At 38.4% G+C, this 17,084-nt stretch overlaps 1 protein-coding gene and 1 long non-coding RNA gene across 2 annotated transcripts in view; one reads left to right on the forward strand and one right to left on the reverse strand.

Moving 5' to 3' along the window:
* The window catches only part of fras1 (Fraser extracellular matrix complex subunit 1), a 286,644-nt gene that overhangs the window by 107,760 nt on the left and 161,800 nt on the right, over nt 1-17,084 (forward strand). Inside the window, exons 10-13 of the mRNA XM_075467236.1 lie at nt 1,904-1,993; nt 4,584-4,731; nt 13,861-14,004; nt 16,176-16,322. Of these exons, the coding sequence (XP_075323351.1) occupies nt 1,904-1,993; nt 4,584-4,731; nt 13,861-14,004; nt 16,176-16,322 (529 nt within the window). The remainder of the gene's footprint in view (nt 1-1,903; nt 1,994-4,583; nt 4,732-13,860; nt 14,005-16,175; nt 16,323-17,084) is intronic.
* On the reverse strand, nt 11,623-12,370 carry LOC142381929 (uncharacterized). The gene is made up of 3 exons (XR_012769911.1): nt 12,333-12,370; nt 12,083-12,175; nt 11,623-11,640 (listed from the first exon to the last, which is right to left on the reverse strand). It is a non-coding gene; the product is annotated as an uncharacterized LOC142381929 (long non-coding RNA).

Here is a 17,084-nt window from a genome sequence, read left to right on the forward strand (position 1 = left end):
ACGCGGATCTCGAGTGATCTAAATATCTTACGAAGGACGCCGACTTTCACCAAACTGTTATCGGTGAGTAGATGAACGCATTTTATGCCAGGAATAAGGTCCAGGTTTAAAAAAAAACAAAAACGAACTTCCCCTTTAAATGAGCACAATAGAAGGATCAGCAGAAGCCTACATGTGAGAATGTGTATCAAACAGTTATGTGGGGAAAAAAAATATCTCTTAATGTTATTAACTGGAGTTCCCACAGTTACTTCCAATCTCCAAAAGCGACACTCTTTGGGCTGGGCCACATGTCGACTTAACACCTCATCCAGGGTTTTCTTACATCAAAGAGATTTAATCATATTGCTTTAATACCCCCTTTCACAACCAAATAAGCACCCATTAATCATGCAGTAGGGTGATGATTAAAGCTGCTAAGTGTCATTAGCTGTAAGTAGCATAACTGGAAATGGTCCAGAACCGAGATGAACAAGGTCACTCTGCTAAAAAGCTCAGAGCAATTCAATTTTCACTCTGTGTGTGTCGGTGTTAGTAACGGTTTAGACAAGGTTATGGATTTAATGACCCATGTGGGTCTAACTGGGGTACAGTTAGAAGTGAGGAGGTTTATGATTTCTGCACTAATACTGTTACGGTGTCTGGAGTGAGGACATCCCTTGGTTTTTTTTTTTGGCTTGTCAACGACCTTTAAAAGCCAAAAATATCCAATATGCATAGATGACATTTAGAAATGAATGTTCTACTCTCTCCTCCTTTCAAAGTCACATAGTCTAACATATTGCACCATGTTCCGACAGTAGCCCAGAGTGGACAAACCAAACATTTCCCTTTACCTCCATTTGTGTATTTTTCAGGAATAGTTCTCCAGGCTTCTTGAAGGACATCCCAAAGCTCTTCTTTGGATGTGGGCTGCCTTTTGTTCCGTTCTCTGCCAACATGATCCCACACTGCTTCAGTAATGTTGAGGTCCGGGCTCTGGGGAGGATTCATCCCTCCTTTTCAGTCCCCTTCTTGTGTCATTTCGCACAGCTCAGCCTTTTCTCCCTGTTTCCCTTCGTTAAGAACAGCTTCTTGACAGCCACCCTTCCATGGAGCCCATTTCTAATTAGGACTCAGTGAACAGTTGATGGATCATCTTTAGGTCTAAATACATATTTTCGGTCTTATGTCAGTTCTTGGCTGGATTTTGTCCAACTTTTCGTCTGATACTTCTTATTTTATCCTCCACTTGTACAGTTTCCTCATGTTTAAGGTTACACTGCATACCATGTTGAGATATACCCAAGTTTTCAGCAAATAGCTCTTTGGGAACAAGCTGAGATACTTATCTGTTATGAACTTTTTTTTATAGATGCAACTAAAGAAATGGTAAGAAATCAGTGTCTTTCTGACAGGCTTCTTGTAGCAAAGTGCTTTAAGATACAATTTGAAATGGATTATTTGCTAAATTGTCCTTTCTGATGCCTTTAAATGCTTAAGTGACTCATAGGTCAGTGTTAGGTGGCTTTACAAACAAAAAACCCATTTCTCTGAAAATGATCAGGACTGGACTGAAAAGGTTTGAAAGAGCTGCCAATGTCCAAAGAAAAACTTTGAAAGACCTGCAGAAAACTATTTCTCAAGACTGCTTTAAAACATTTTCAGCTAGTTACAACTGGCTGCTTTATCATAAGTGGAACTGAGTCTCTCACACTTGACCTTTAAGACATACTTTCACACTCCCACCATCTTATAAGTCATGGACGCACAAGGTTTGCACTATAGAGATAGCTGTCCTTTTATTTAAGATTATATGAAGGAAGTTTGAATGATAATTTGATAAGGTTAACATGTTATGATGGTGGTTTCTGATTTGTATACTGAAAATAAAAGAAAACTTTGTTATTTCACTGTTTTGTAGGAATCAGAGCTTGTTCACCTGCCGGAGAAGTGCTGCCCAGAGTGTTCTTCTGTGAAACCGTCCTGTGTCTATGAGGGGAAATCCTACAAGGTACTTTTCTATGACACATCTAGATTTAATGAAACATGAGAAACAACAGAGAAGAGTTGCAAAATTAGGAAAGAAATTGAAACTGAGTGGGAAAGACAAAGACATCGGGCTTCAGTAAACTTTCCTTCTCGGAAGAAAAAAGAAAAATGAATGAAGTCTAAATGCAGAAGACAAGCAAACAAATACATGAATGTTAAGCTGTGTAAGTATAAAAATACAAACTCTAAACACTGAGAATTAATATTGCAGAAAGATTGAATAAGTTTTAGACAGAGCAATCAAATGATGTGTTATACAGATAACAAAATGTTTTTTTGTTTGTAATATTTTTGCCCAAATCTTTTAGAGGTTAATCACCTTCATTATTCATGGTTTCATGCTGGTAAAAAATATGCAGAGCTTTAATATTTTACACTTTCAGTCAGAGGGGAATGCTCATGAAATGCTGCTGGATAGTGAGCCAAGGCTGCAGCTCACAGTGAGTGTATTTGAACTGTCTTTTTCAAATAGATTGCTATTTTTCTGCCTGAGGACCTTATTCTATCAGCAGTAAAAAAAAAAAAAAAAAAAAAAAAAAAAAAAGGTACATTATCACAGACTTGTTAAATGCCTTAATAGATGTGCACATCAGTTAGACTGTCCTGAAATATTATAGGCTTGAGTTTGTGATGGGGATGAGTGCTCGTTTGACTTCCCAAGGGACTCGGAAAGTAACAGCTTGGAATGTTAATGAATAAAAATATTAAACTATGTTTACATAATGGCTACTTTCAGATTGATGTAAAGGCACGTTGCCAAGCTGTTTGTAGGAGACTAATTTAAAATAAACATGGTTTCACTTGTTTACTTAAAGTCATGATTGGCCCTAATGGGACAATGGTATTACAAGTTAGAGAATAACGACCGAACAAGCAAACACAAACAAGTTGGTAATGTGAGCTGCCGGCTAACTGTACCAGGGAGGAAGGCCAACTCCAGGCCCGTTAGTTAGGTGGTACAGTCACCGAGTGTGTTAACATGAACATTACTATCCAGAGTTTCAGTTTCAGTTTTAGTTTGTTTTTTTTGTCATGATCAAGATTTGTTGTTTACACAGAACATGAGAAACCTGGTTGTTCATAACTTTGTATACATGGCCATTAAAGAATTTAAGTGTCTGGTCACGTGATTACAGTTGTGTCTAATTTCTCATTGTCTCAGAAAAAGTGGAGCTGTCCATGATATTTCGGCATACTTTGGATAATATATATATATATATATATATATATGATATATATCCAGTTTTCTCAAAACTAGTAAAAAACTTAACCAAAACCTTGAAAAGGCTGGAAATATGCTTTCTATGTATTAAAGTTGTTTAGCGGTGACCAGATGTTCTAATGGATAAATAATAAATAATATTGAAGAGAAGATGTTTCCTTCTGTGGAACTTGATCAAATGAATTATCCTAAAGGTTGCTAATGACTTTTCTCAGTCGATCAAGGCCATGCGTTTCCTGGCACTTAGAGACGAGTTTTTAATAGATGGGAGACCTGTGATAAAAGCTAAATCTTACCATTTGTTAGTTATTGGTCAGTCAGAATAGATGTGATTCATTTCCGCAATCTGAAGTGCATAGGCTGAATGTGAGCTATAAGAAGGTTTGAAAGGTTTTTAGGATTTCTAAGACCAGTGTTTTTCTATTGTGTGCGTCTATTAGACCAGTGTTTCCCAACCTTTTTTGGCCTGAGTACCCCCTGAGCCTTCTTGTCACACCACGAGTACCCCCTCACACATACAACGCGTGCGATGATTCTCCAAAAGTAGAGCAACACAGTGGTTATTACATGAAAATCATTTTATTTAATATCCTTAACTTGAACATAAAATTCTCAGGCTTTCTCTCTCTTTTTTTTTAACCTCAGTTGAATTCAACATAATAATAAAAAACATTTTCTTGAAATATAAATAATTAACCAAAATAGTATAAATACTAAATCAAAATAATCTTCCTTTGTTATCTAACTTAAACAAGTAGCATTTCTCTTTTTTTCAAGAATACATGAACATAACTCATTTCTCTCTCTTTTTAAGATTACATTAACAGGCCTAACTCATGTAACATTCATCACAAAACTGGAGTCTCCTTCGTAAACAGTCCTCCATAAAAGTGCTTTTTAATAGTTAATATCTGAAACAAAACCTTTATCAAAATACTCACTACTGTAGTATAATTTAGTGAGACACTTGAGCTTGCTTGTCTTTCATCAGCTTTGCTAGATCTGGGGACAATGTGAAACAGCTGCACAAAAAAAAACCAAAAAAAAAAAACTCCCCCTGCAGTACCCCCGGTTGGGAAACACAGTATTAGACCCTTGTGTTTTCCCGACTCACTCTGTCCTCAAATGGCCTCAAATGGCCTCAAATAGCATGACACTCAGGACTTTTCTAGTCCACTGTCATGCTTCTTTTAGAACTTACACATTAGAATTCAGGTCTGTGCGGCCTCCTTTTTAAATGCGAGTCATTCTCTACAAAATTAAAAACCAGTTCAGTCTCTGCTTTCACTAAGTTGAGGTCTAATTAAGAATGTCCTCTGTCTTATTTCAGAACTTGGCTCGTTGGACCGATGGCAGCTGTCGCCAGTGTGAATGCCGTGATGCCCAGGTGACTTGTTATCTGAGCTCCTGCCCCACTTGCCCACCAGGCACCCTGGCTGTCGTCCATGAAGGCCAATGCTGCCCCGAGTGCCACCAGGGTATGTTAACATGCTGGGAAGATGCTCTGTGCGATATGTATGTGTCTGAATGAGACAAAAAATGTTCAGTGACCTTCCACTGATTTATTAGTCTTTTTTTCTCTTTTCATCTTGACAGCAAACACTCTGACAGCTTCCATCAGTGATTTCTGTTGTGAATTTGTGATCTTCATTACATTCTTACACTCAGATAACATTGTCTCTTCATCTGATTTTAAACACGTTCCACTTAACTTCAGATTTTATGCAATTACCAGAATGCCTTTTTTCTATTGAGAAACAACAGGGGCTCTGATAAGGTCTTAATCAGCCAGAAGGATTTCCATGCAGAGAAATACTGCCAGATCACAAAATTAATGATGTTTTTCCAGACTGGGACACTTTGTGTCTCTCTAAGTCATTAAGACCAATTTCCACCGGCTGCCTAACGGCTGCGCCGCCGTCACCGTAGCTGATCGCTGCCACTCTACTCAATGAGAGTGTGCCCACCGGGCGCACCGCGTAGCGCCCGAGCAGCGCCCGAGCAGCGCCCGAGCAGCGCCCGAGCAGCGTCTCTCGCTATCATTCCGTTGCTTTTCTATTTTTGATGAAGCCGTTTCTGAAACGCTTTAAGCTCAACAGAGCAGATTGCACCAGCACAGGAAATCCGACACAGAATCAACAAAATAAACGTCCGCCCCCTTTCAAAATAAAACTACAATTAGACAAATATAGAAACTGACTAGCACACGTATGATAGAAGCAGACAAGGAGAGGATAGATGGCCAGATCAGCAGGTTCTTCCACGTTGGAGAAGCAAAGTAAGCTGTTTGTTGTTGTTGTTTCCTTTATACACAGTTTATCGCGGGATTTCACGTGAATACAGCTGGCTCGCAAGCCATCGCTCTGCTGCCGTTACGCGCCCGGTGGGAATTGACGCTGAGCAGAGGACGGAGCAAAACCGTGGTGCAGCCGTTACGCGGCACTTACGTCCCCGGTGGAATCCCCCAGTTACAGTTGGCCTGCATTTAGTGATATAGCAATAAATACAGACCTAAGCCATATGTCTTTTGGTCTCATCTGTCCAAAGGACATTGTTCCAGAAGTCTTGTGGTTGATGCCGGGCAGAGGACGGAGCAAAACCGTGGCGCAGCCGTTACGCAGCACTTGCGTCCCCGGTGGAATCCCCCAGTTACAGTTGGCCTGTATTTAGTGATATGGCAATAATAACCTAAGCCATATGTCTTTTGGTCTCATCTGTCCAAAGAACACTGCTCCAGAAGTCTTATGGTTTGTTCAGATGAACCTTTGCAAACTTAAGCTGTGTTGCCATGCTCTTTTTAGAGAGAAGAGGCTTTCTAATACTGCAATATGTCACGTGTTGCTCATCTGAGGTTGTATTTACCTAATGGTAAGAACCAGATAATTTTTTATGTCCCCAACTCTGTTGAGAGTTAGCACAGAAACTAAGAACCAGCTGCCACAGAGACAGTTTCTTCCCCCAGGCTGTGATGAGCACTGTGCAACAAGCCACTGTCATACCATTCAGGTCTCATGGCAGTGCACATTTGCACTATTACAACAATAGTTTGTAGTTGTAGTTTTTTATAGTTTTTTTTTATAGACTTTTCTATAACTTGTTTTTACTTTATTTTTATCTTCTTCCCGTATTTGTGTTTTTCCTGTGTATATGTTCCCTATTTAAGGCGTTTTTTTTGTGTTTATGTTTTTGCATGCAGAGAGGAAAGGGAACTGGAGTCAAATTCCTTGTTTGTGAGCACAAACTTGGTCAAATGCTTGGTCTGATGCTGCAAGATTTCTTTAGCTATGGTTCAGGATTTCCTTTCTGTAAATCAGCTTAAAATTTCAACCCTAAATCTTAATTGCAACAGCTGATATGATTCTTCAGTACATTTTTTCCTCACCATCTCCCTAACCCCTATCAGCTCCCTCTTCTGCTTGTCTTTGTTTGTCTCTTTGGTTTGCACATGTTGTGTATACATACCTGTAATGTAACGGAGGAAAATATCACAGTTTAAAACAGAAGGCAGTATTTCCACTGTCTGTCAGAGGACTTTAATCCTCTAAGCCTGAACGTTGGAATATGCAGGAAGGGATTAAATACCCCCATTTTGCACCATAATGCATATGCATGTTTGAACTCAAAGTGATTTCAGCACGATTTACTCTTTTTACTTAAAATTTATGTACTGATGCTGAATGTGTTCACTCATTAAACCTCCATCAGTTTGCCTGCCTGGCAGTGAATTGGATTTCTCCAGTGCATTTAGCTTGTGGTTAATAATAGAAAAATATAGAACATATGCTTCCTGTCTCTGTCAGCCTCTTTTCCTGCTTGAATCATAAATCTTCCTCTAAGCCTATTAATCATGGCTGTCTTAGGCCCAAAGGTCAGTAGCCTCCTCTCTCATTGGGCTGCTCTCCCATGAGGACCATGACCTGGAGTTGTGCTGTGTCCAGGTCCCATGGGGAAGGCTGTAAATGTGAGCTTCCCTTGTGCATTTTCCCTTGAACCAGCTCGGACATTGGTGTCAATATGTAGATTAGGTGTTATTAAAGTATAATAAACTAATAAAGCAATAGTTAGAAATAATGGAAAAAAAATTAAAAATTTGTAAAGTTATTTTTATTACTACAGAGGTGCTCTAGTCTTCTTAGAGCTGTCAAGACGTGACGTTCACTTGGTTGCATTACTGTTATTAAAAACAAATAGAAAGTTATTGGAGGAAGAACGTCGTCTCAACTTGAAAGCAGACAAATAATACATAATGCAGTACAGATACTGTTGATGGTTCAGCCTCCAATTACACAATTTCTTATGTAAGCTGGGAGCAAATCATTTTTCAGTTTCATTTAAATCATCTTAATACCAGCCCCTCTCAAACTACAGAGGTAGTTAACAGAAAACATTAAATAGTCGAATACACTTTAGATAAATACAAGCCAGCTCTCACAATGATATATCAGATGCCAGATGATCTGATATCTATGAAGATATTTAATGAGTTTATGAAGGACCATGAGAAAAATCCATCCATCCATTCTCTATAGTCGCCTAATCCAACTCACGGGGGGCCGGAGGCTATCCCAGCTGTCATTGGGCGAGCAGGGTACACCCTGGACTGCTGACTGTCCATCACAGGGCCACACAGAGACGAACGAGACAAACAGCCATCCGTGCTTTAAGAAGAAAAATTACATAATGAATTTTGAGAAAAGCTTATGTTTTTTCAGTTTTGGTGGCAGTAGCTATCAGTGGTATTGATATTGAAGTTTATGATGCTTCCATACTGGCCTTTAGTTTTGGACAGAGGATGGCTACATCTGTCTTTCATATACTTTCTATTAGTGCAAACATTTGGTGAGAGTTGAGGGCAGGAATGTAGTCAGTGTTGGTCAGGGGACTTCACAGGAAAAGACCCAAAAATGTTAAAGTATAAAGTTGCTTTTCTTGTAGTTCTTACGTTAACTTTGTTTCTTTTTAGGCATTAAACTATTGGCTTGTTGCTGGTTACTTAGCCCAGTATGTAAATAGACAACTGGCATATATTATCATTTGTTTAAAGCTTGATTTTCATTTAGATTTTTCAGCCTAAATGAACAAAATGGACTTGCTTGTTGTCTTGTCTACATACGTAAAGTAAATATATATTTGATTTTTCTTTGCGTTATCCTAATTCCTAAAGCCACTCATAATTCAGAGACTTTTCTTAGCTAAAAGTTGAAGAAGCTTGATAAATAAGTTAAGTCCCACTCTGAAGTAGGACTGATTAAATTTTATTGTAAGTTCCTGGAGGGAGTCTGAGATGTTTGATAAGTTTGGGCTCTGACACTAATTTCTGTCCAGCTCACAATGAAGTCACTTAATCCGCTCACAGATATTTCATCAAGAAAGTTGGGACAAACTAAATGGATCTGATTTGCCTTTAGGCTCACATAAATTGTTCTTACTGAAGTTTTGGCAGCAGAGTGCATTTGTGTGTAACTGAATGGCGCATCGCCTTTTTAACGTGAATCAGGGTGTGAAATTACCACAAATCCCGAGCCAAATGTGGGCTCCGGTTGGTAGGTTGGCTTATTTTCCAAGATATTGTGGCAGCTTGCCAGACTCTGTTGGAGGTCAAGCTTCTGTGAACAGTTAAATTGGCAGGTGGTGCTTTTTTTCTTTTCTTTTTTTATGTCTGTGAGCAACCAAATAGTGACAAGCCTGTCAAATGTTACATCTGCCATTTTACAGAGGGATAGTTTTCTCATCAGGTGGTACAGTTAAACAAGCCCGGATAAGCTGTTTTCATCCATTTGTTAATCTCGGCATCAGTTTTTAATTTTGTGCATCAGGGATCCTGGCTTGCTCTGCTTGTGAGGAAATGAAAGTACTCTGTGAAAGATTCATGGCATATGACTACTGAACTTGTGATGTGTGAGAACATTTTCTATTCTGGTTCACTCTCAGCTGTCAAGGCAAACAAGAAATTATCTTGTATCTACACAGTTTTTTTTATATATGAAAGCATACACATTTGTTTCAACTGTTTAACATACAGGAAATAACTGTTTCCAGAGAGATTTCAGGACAGGGATGGTTGGGTGATAGAGATAAACACTTGACTGAGATTCTTATTGGCAAAAAAGCTGGTCAGTGGGCCAGAACATACACAGCAAAGTATCTCAATCTCCTTCCTCTCTGGCGTATTCTCTTAATTTTCCCCCCAGCTCAAGTTGTGCTCTCACCTCTTTAGTAAAAAGTGGGACAGCGGGATGAAAAGTAAGGTCAAAAAGAGAGAATGAGGCATCAATTCACAGTCTTTGTGGCCATTAAGGTTGCATCTAATTTTTCTCTCTACCCTGTTCTACTCTTCCGCTTGTCTTTTCCCTCTAACCTTTTCCACAGCTGTCACATTAATATAATCTCAAAGACACATTTCTACAAGCTCTTTATTTACTTAACACAGTCACATAATGAATGAAGCAATCGCCGTGGAAACATGTGCAAGCAGCCATGCATATTGTTTGACAAGCCGCTGCTTTCATTTGCATGTTCTGTTACCACAGCCTCCTTGCTGTCATCCTTGAATTTTTACTTTCCGGTGAAGACGGTTTTTAATTTCCTTTCTTTTTTTTTTTTTTCCCTGTTCGAGTTGGTGAGTTACATTTTTAATTTCACAGTGTGTGTTTTAGATGCAGATCTATGCTTTGGAAAGTCATGATTAAATACAAAAGAATCGCAGCACTGAGCTGCAAACATAAACATATTTCAAAATGTAAAAGTGTCATGTACCTCTTACCTTATCACCTACTTATTTAAAAGCATACCAAGTAGAATATTCCTCAATAAAAGAAAAACATACCAGTAAGACCTTGTCATCGATGACTTATGACCCATTAGAAATACGCGGTGGTGTATTTCTCTGCAGAGATTTTTTTTAAATTATTTATTTGTTTACATGTTTGTGCTGCAACCTTTGTGCTGCAAATTAATATTGGAATGTGGAAAAACACACATCCACGCAGCCGCGGCGCAGCTGTCTGCTTTGCGAGTGGGCGCACTGCACGACGGGGTCAGGGACAGGTCGCAGGAGGCGCACTGTCTGGCACAGCGTCACTGCTGAAAGTTGACTTACACAAAGATAGCAGAAAGTTCAGAGCCCAACTCGACCGTGGGTGCAGAGAAAGTGATTTTAACCCCCAAAAATATGAAAAGCCCTGTCTGGAAATACTTCGGATTTTGGACGGTTGATGGAAAGATTGTGGAGCCTCGAGTCAAAGTCGTATGCAAGCTACAGTTAGCTTATCATTCGAACACCAGCAACATGAGGTTACATTTTGATAATGTGCACCCAAATGAGCATGGCATAATATATGAAACTCCAACTATAAGCAGTCAGACTTCAGCAGTCTGGCTGATCGAAAGCCCCGGATGACGCAACGCACCCCGGATGCGTATGCGCATCATTGACATAATGCGCAAATACAGATATTCGAAAAGTTCGAATATATGATTTTTTTTTTAGAGGAAATATTCAAACCTCTTTTTTTTCTTTAATTCAATTTTTTTGGGGGGGCTTTTATGCCTTTAACGGATAGGAAAGTTCAGAGAGACAGGAAGCAGGGGGCAGAAAGAGGGGGAACAATGTGGGACTCAAACCGGGGCAGCGAGGACTATAGCCTCTTGTACATGGGGCACCTGCTCAACCCACTACGCCACGGACCACCCCTCAAATGTCATTTTTGAGCAATTTTGACAGCCCTACTGTGTTGACAGAATGTAAAATTTTCCAAAATCTGATGATGCAAAACTTTTCTACTGTATGTGACTGTTTACCACCTCACTGTAAACCTGCACTGTATGTTCTCCATGAACATGCAGTGCCCATCCAAAAGAAACCTCACACCCTCTGATACACTGTAAACCCGGATAAGTTGATTGTACTTAAACCATTTGTGTCAAGTGATTGCCTCAAATGGTTTAAGTTATTGACAGTAGAGAAACTTAATCTGTTTAAGTATAGTCAACTTAAATGTAAAATAGTTTTTTAAAGTTACATACACTTAAATGGTTTAAGTAATCACAATAGAAAAGTACAGTGGAGTCTACTTAAAAGTACAATGGTCAAAACTTAATATTATAAGTCAAATACACTTAAAATTCTAGTTTTATTAAATCTATGACTATATTAAATTTTTAAATATTATATATGGAATAATAAATTCCAATTAAATTATTCTTTTGTCAATGACCACACAATGCAGTACATTTTATTTATTTTATTTAAACACACATCAAAGCAACAAATATGTATTAACAATGATGCTGTGCGAAATAGTTGTGGCGATGCTGGGCTTGCAGCGCTGGTGTCCTCATAGCAGAGGATTCCCACAGGAATGTCCACAGTCTCCCTCATTAAGATTCTATAGTGCAAGAAACAAGACAAAAGGAGAATATTCAGGTTAACAGCAATTTGTCTGCAATCAGCTGTGTGGTCTTCATAAATATTGTGATTTTCATAATTCACAGTGGATTTATTTTAGATGTTGTTTAAACAAGCTATTAGAGGCATTTTTTGTGTGTTCATGTATAGGTGTCTGTTGTGGTGTAGATCCCATGTTTTGACAATAGGTGGTATATTGGACAATGTGATATGTGATAGAGAAATAGAGAATAGAGAAAGGTTTAATTACTATTCAAGTGTGCTGCTGACCAGGGAGAAGCACACAGTTTTTTGAGTATTAGTGGCCTAATTTGAGCCTTTTAGTTTATTCTCCATTCAAGTTATTATTGGGATAAGTGTGTGTAGATCATTAAAGGCAATATTAGAAATACACCAATCACTAATCAAAAAACTTTACTCACCGAACTGCTCTTAAAGAACATAGACGCATCATCCCCAAGAATCACTGGCAGTCCTCTCAGGACAAGGCATCTGATGGCTGTTGGCTCAGTGCTCTGCAAAGAGATATAACACAAGAAATATATCTTATATCAGTTCATTTGTTCATATAGAGAAATACCACAAGGGGAGGTGGGAGAAGTATTAGTTTTTGTAATATGTAAGAACTAACCATCAATATCATTACAAGAAAAAACAGAAATATCAACCCACCGTTGTCTGTTGTAACAGGTCAGCTAACTGCTTGCCTATCCGACCTGTCTTCCTCTTGAAGATTTCCATCAAGCTTGGACACAAACCATCAAGAACACCAAATAACTCTTCTTTAAGATTCCTACCAACAACCCTGTTAAACTCCAAGTACACCTGAAAAATATGAAAATGAAATTTTGACATTCAGGCAACACAGGGTTCAAGAAATTCACAATTGCAATTGTCCAACGCTCAAAATTTACCTAAGCCATCCTCAAATTTACACAATTTCAAATGTACACATTTCAAACTAACAATGTTCCAGCAGTTTCTAATACTAGAACAGAGAAAACATCTTACCTCATTCAGACAGAAATGATATCCTCTTGACGGCAGGCAAATGTCCTTTAAAAGCGTCCAAACTTGCTTAAAACAGAAAAATGCAGGCCTGTATTGTCCAAGGAGCAAGCAAAGTGCAAAGACCTTAAATTGCTCTGTGTAAATTAGAAAATGGCGCAACTTTCTCTGTAGCCGTCAACGGACAAGCACAGACTTGTCTTGAGTTTTGAGCCAATCACAACAGGGCAGCATGTGGTGTGAGGTAAAACTTGATAGTTTAAGTTTGTTAAACTTACAAAAATGAGTACACCTATTGACTGTCTCATACACTCTTCATATACTCATACTGTTTAAGTAATGCAATAAAACTAACCTTTAAAAGTGGTATTCACTCAAACTGTTTGCATAGAATGAACTTTCGGGTTAACAGTGTATGTCATCGGACCGCCTTTCTCTCTTATTACGGCACGCATTCGCTGTGGCATCGTTTCGATAAGCTTCTGCAATGTCACAACACTGGAATAAACGTGTGTAGAAAATGGATGGATGTTTCTATTGTCTTTGAAAACATACATAACTTTTATGATTACTATCCAAATCAACATTATGTCCAAGTGTGGTCACTTCTGGCTCCAGAAAGGCCACCATGGTGATGCCTGAATACCAAACTCATGGCTATAAATTAGCAGTTTACAAACGAATGAGTGATGTCACAGAGGCTTCTTCCATTCAGTTCTATGCAATCTCTGATGAGAGCGTTTTGGGCAGGATTTAAATTATGCAAAAATGTCAAATTCTATTTATTTTTTTTTACCATTTGTAGACTTGAGCTTTTAAATGCTTTTATTTGTGTCTTAAAACTTAAACAATGAATCTGTTGTTAACACACTGGCCTACTTATTGAACAGGGACTGTTGAGTGCAGCTGGTTATCAAATGAAACAAACAGGTTTGTGCTCAATTGGGAACCAGTGTGGGCTGAGACAGCACTTACAGGCTTCATCAGAAAATGCAGCAGTGGAGGTCTGGACTGACAGTAGAACGCTGTGGATGTACTCAGAAACTCCCAGTTGGGTACATTGGAGACATTAAAACTTCCTCTACTCCTGTACATCTAACTCAATCTGACTGCACCTAATGCTCTGGACAGAATTAGTTTAAAACAAGGTGGCAGTTATGCTTGGTAAAAACAATGAAATGTGTTTCTACAGCTCAGTGCCATGCAGACTGCTTGTCCTGTTTGGGGGATCCCGATCATTGTGGGAGCTGCAGGGACCCAAAAGCCTTACTTCATGTTGGCCGTTGTCTGTCCGTCTGTCCAGCAGGCTACTACGCAGAAGGAGGAATATGTGCAGGTGAGAATGACTTCTCACACATTTAAACACAGACATGGCAGGGAACAAATGATACCCTGGTTCAGTTTTTGCACTTTGAAGTCAATACATGTAATTAGTTGTTTCGTTTAAAATGTTTTAACTGATATTTCTGCTGGGTTGAAAAGAAAAATATTTTCAAAATTTCATTTCAACGGAAATTGTTTTCCAACATATGTTTAATTTCAGTTGTACTAAAGATTAGAGATTTCAACACCTTTAATCTCTTAGAAATAAATGAAGTGCCATTTTAAAAATTGATCGTATTGCAGATATTTGTGACACATTTCCTCCTCCTCAGAACGAGAGTTTCAGATATCCACAATCTAATGCACTAAATGAAGTGTTTTTTTTTTTTTTTTTTACCACAAAGTTTTCAACAACAGTGCAGCAAGCAGGCATTAAAATTTAAATTCCGAACTAAGCCCATTTGGATTGAGTGTGTGTGTTTGCGTACGGTTGGGGGGCCTGTAAATAAAGTTGGTGCATGAATCCCGCTGCGCCACCTTGGCCGAACATTGACCCACAGCAGCTGTAATCTTCTTAGAATTTTATTGAATTGATTTTTACCACCCACCACCCCATCTCATTGAGCTGCTCACCTCGTGAACCAGACATGTGCTGCCCTCAGTCATCTGTAGAGCTGTCGGCATCGAACACCTCAATGCCGTACACCCATCAGACATGCACAAAGGTGATGACTTTTTAGACTAGCGGCTAATGCTAACACATAGATGTGAACTGAAATTCCACTCATGTACTTTAGACGTATATAGAAGGTACTCTGCTTCTAAAATTGTGGATTCTGTAAGGATGTGCTGAGTGTTGCAGCATAGTAACATTATTCAACCAAAATGATGCAAAATTAGCTCTACACAGGAACCTCAGTTCATTACAGCAGCAGCAAGTTACAAAACTAAAGAAATATTTAAATCTATGTTTTCAATAGAACTTAATAAGTTATTTAAATTAAAACAGAGCAGATACAATATATAACTGATGTGTTTTGATAAAAGTTAAATGTATCATACAGAAGTAATGTGGAGGAGGTCATTTCAAGTATGACTCTTTTATTGCTTGTATGCAGTAATGCATAAAAGTCTGGTTTAAATAAGTATATATATATTATTTGATGAGAACATCTCTCCTACATTTTAAGTTTTCCTCATTTTCTTTCCGACTTTTTCTTCTTTGCATTATGACGGTCTTCTTCCTTGTTATGTCTACCTCTCCTCTCCTCTTGTCTACCTCTGTGTGGGTGGCTGAGGTTTAAAGAGGATTTAGTTGCTTTTTATTTAGTCATTTTGAGCTTTCTCATTAAAACTCCTTATTTTTATATCCTCATCTGTATGCACTGCTTTCGTTATTATGTTTAGAGATGTTGTTTTTTTTTTTGAGTGGTGAACATTACACCAGAGAAGTGCCACTTCTGCTATTAACAGTTTGTAAGTAAGTCAGTGTGTTTGGTGTAGTTACATGAATGAAAACGCCTTTTTCTTTTACTTTTTTATTTAACAGTTTTAGAGATACTGAAGTTTTAACATACAAAACATGGTTATTGGTAGTAAATAAGCTAAGATATGATGATTGAAATACTTCTGTCCCTTACCTGCTAAGAAATGGTCACATCAAACATATGTATTTGTGATACAGCTAATAAAAAATGACAGATTTACAGTGCACTGTAGGAATTTGGGCCATTTTCTTCAGAAGCCCTGACCTGCTATGCTGCAATGCACTTAGTAAAATGAAAGTCTGCTACATAAAACTTAATTGCCCCTGCTGGGACATTTGCTGCTCTTTTAGTTCTGACATTGCTTCACTCTAGCATTAAAACACTTGATTTGATGGTTATTATTTGAAGTGTAAATCATTTTGGTTGAAAATGGCCTTATGTTAACTTGGGTTTTTGCTAAGACCTCCAGTTTTTCTCCACATTTCATTTATCAATCTGAGAACTAAAACTAAAAGCTGTAGGTTTACAGTGACCCGCAGGTTTGATTGTATGAATAAACACAATCCGAGCTCTTTCCCTTTTTGTTTGTGGAGCTAAGACAAAGCCTCCTGAAACCCTCAGGTATGAAAAGAAAATGTATTTTTAAAGTGACTGATGGTCTTATTTTATTACTCCTCTCCCTCCCCACCCCCACCAGCCTGCCCATCATCCTGTACCAGCTGTTCCAGCAGGTGGGAATGCCAGTCCTGTGGCTCCCAGCTGCCCCTGCTGAGCAGTGATAGCAGCCAGTGCCTGGCTTCCTGTCCTTCCGGTTCCTACCAGCATGACCACACACACTGTCGCCGTAAGTATCACAAGGTGTTTGCTCCAGCAGAAATCCTGAAGCTGAGGTCATGCCATATAGTTTTGGTATTCACTTTTTTTACATGCTTACTCTGTCAGTGTTTTTTGTACACACAAACCCTGAATTCTGGCCCCAGGATAGCGTTTCTTGCTCAGACTTTAGGATCAGTCATCACATCTCAGTCTATTTTTCCTCCACTTAACCGAATGCTAAACATATTTGTTCAATGCAAGTTTTAAAAAAGAAAATAGTTTCTAATGAATTTCAAGAATGTAACACATCTTCATACTGATACAGTAACTATTTTTGAACTACTTACCCCAGTGATAAAGTAATAATTCATGTTATATTTCTCTTGTGTTAGTTGTATGTAGCCTCTTTATAACAAAAGAGTAAGAATATTGCCCCAAACACATAATAAGCTTTGTGTAGAATATTATCTGAACTGCAGAACTTTAGTTTAAGTGCAATCAGATTTTTTGTTCCTTAACATTTCATCTTGACTTTGTGATGTTTTCTTTCAAGGTCAAGCTTAGGAAAAAGCAATGGGAGGTCTTCTTATCCAGTGGCTTTTGTCTGACAGTAGCACTGGGAAGATAGAATTCCTGGATCTTTAGTATTATATAGCTAGTTGTAAAACATTTTATTCCTCTCAGAACTTTGCTAAATTTAGCTTTTGATTTATTTGTTTAGGTTAATTCAGATAACCAAGTGTTAAGCAGACAAAAGCAATGGGAGATTAGTTGGTTTTCTGTAGATATC

This window comes from Odontesthes bonariensis, chromosome 6, assembly GCF_027942865.1.
Source record: "Odontesthes bonariensis isolate fOdoBon6 chromosome 6, fOdoBon6.hap1, whole genome shotgun sequence".
Classification (NCBI taxonomy): domain Eukaryota; kingdom Metazoa; phylum Chordata; class Actinopteri; order Atheriniformes; family Atherinopsidae; genus Odontesthes; species Odontesthes bonariensis.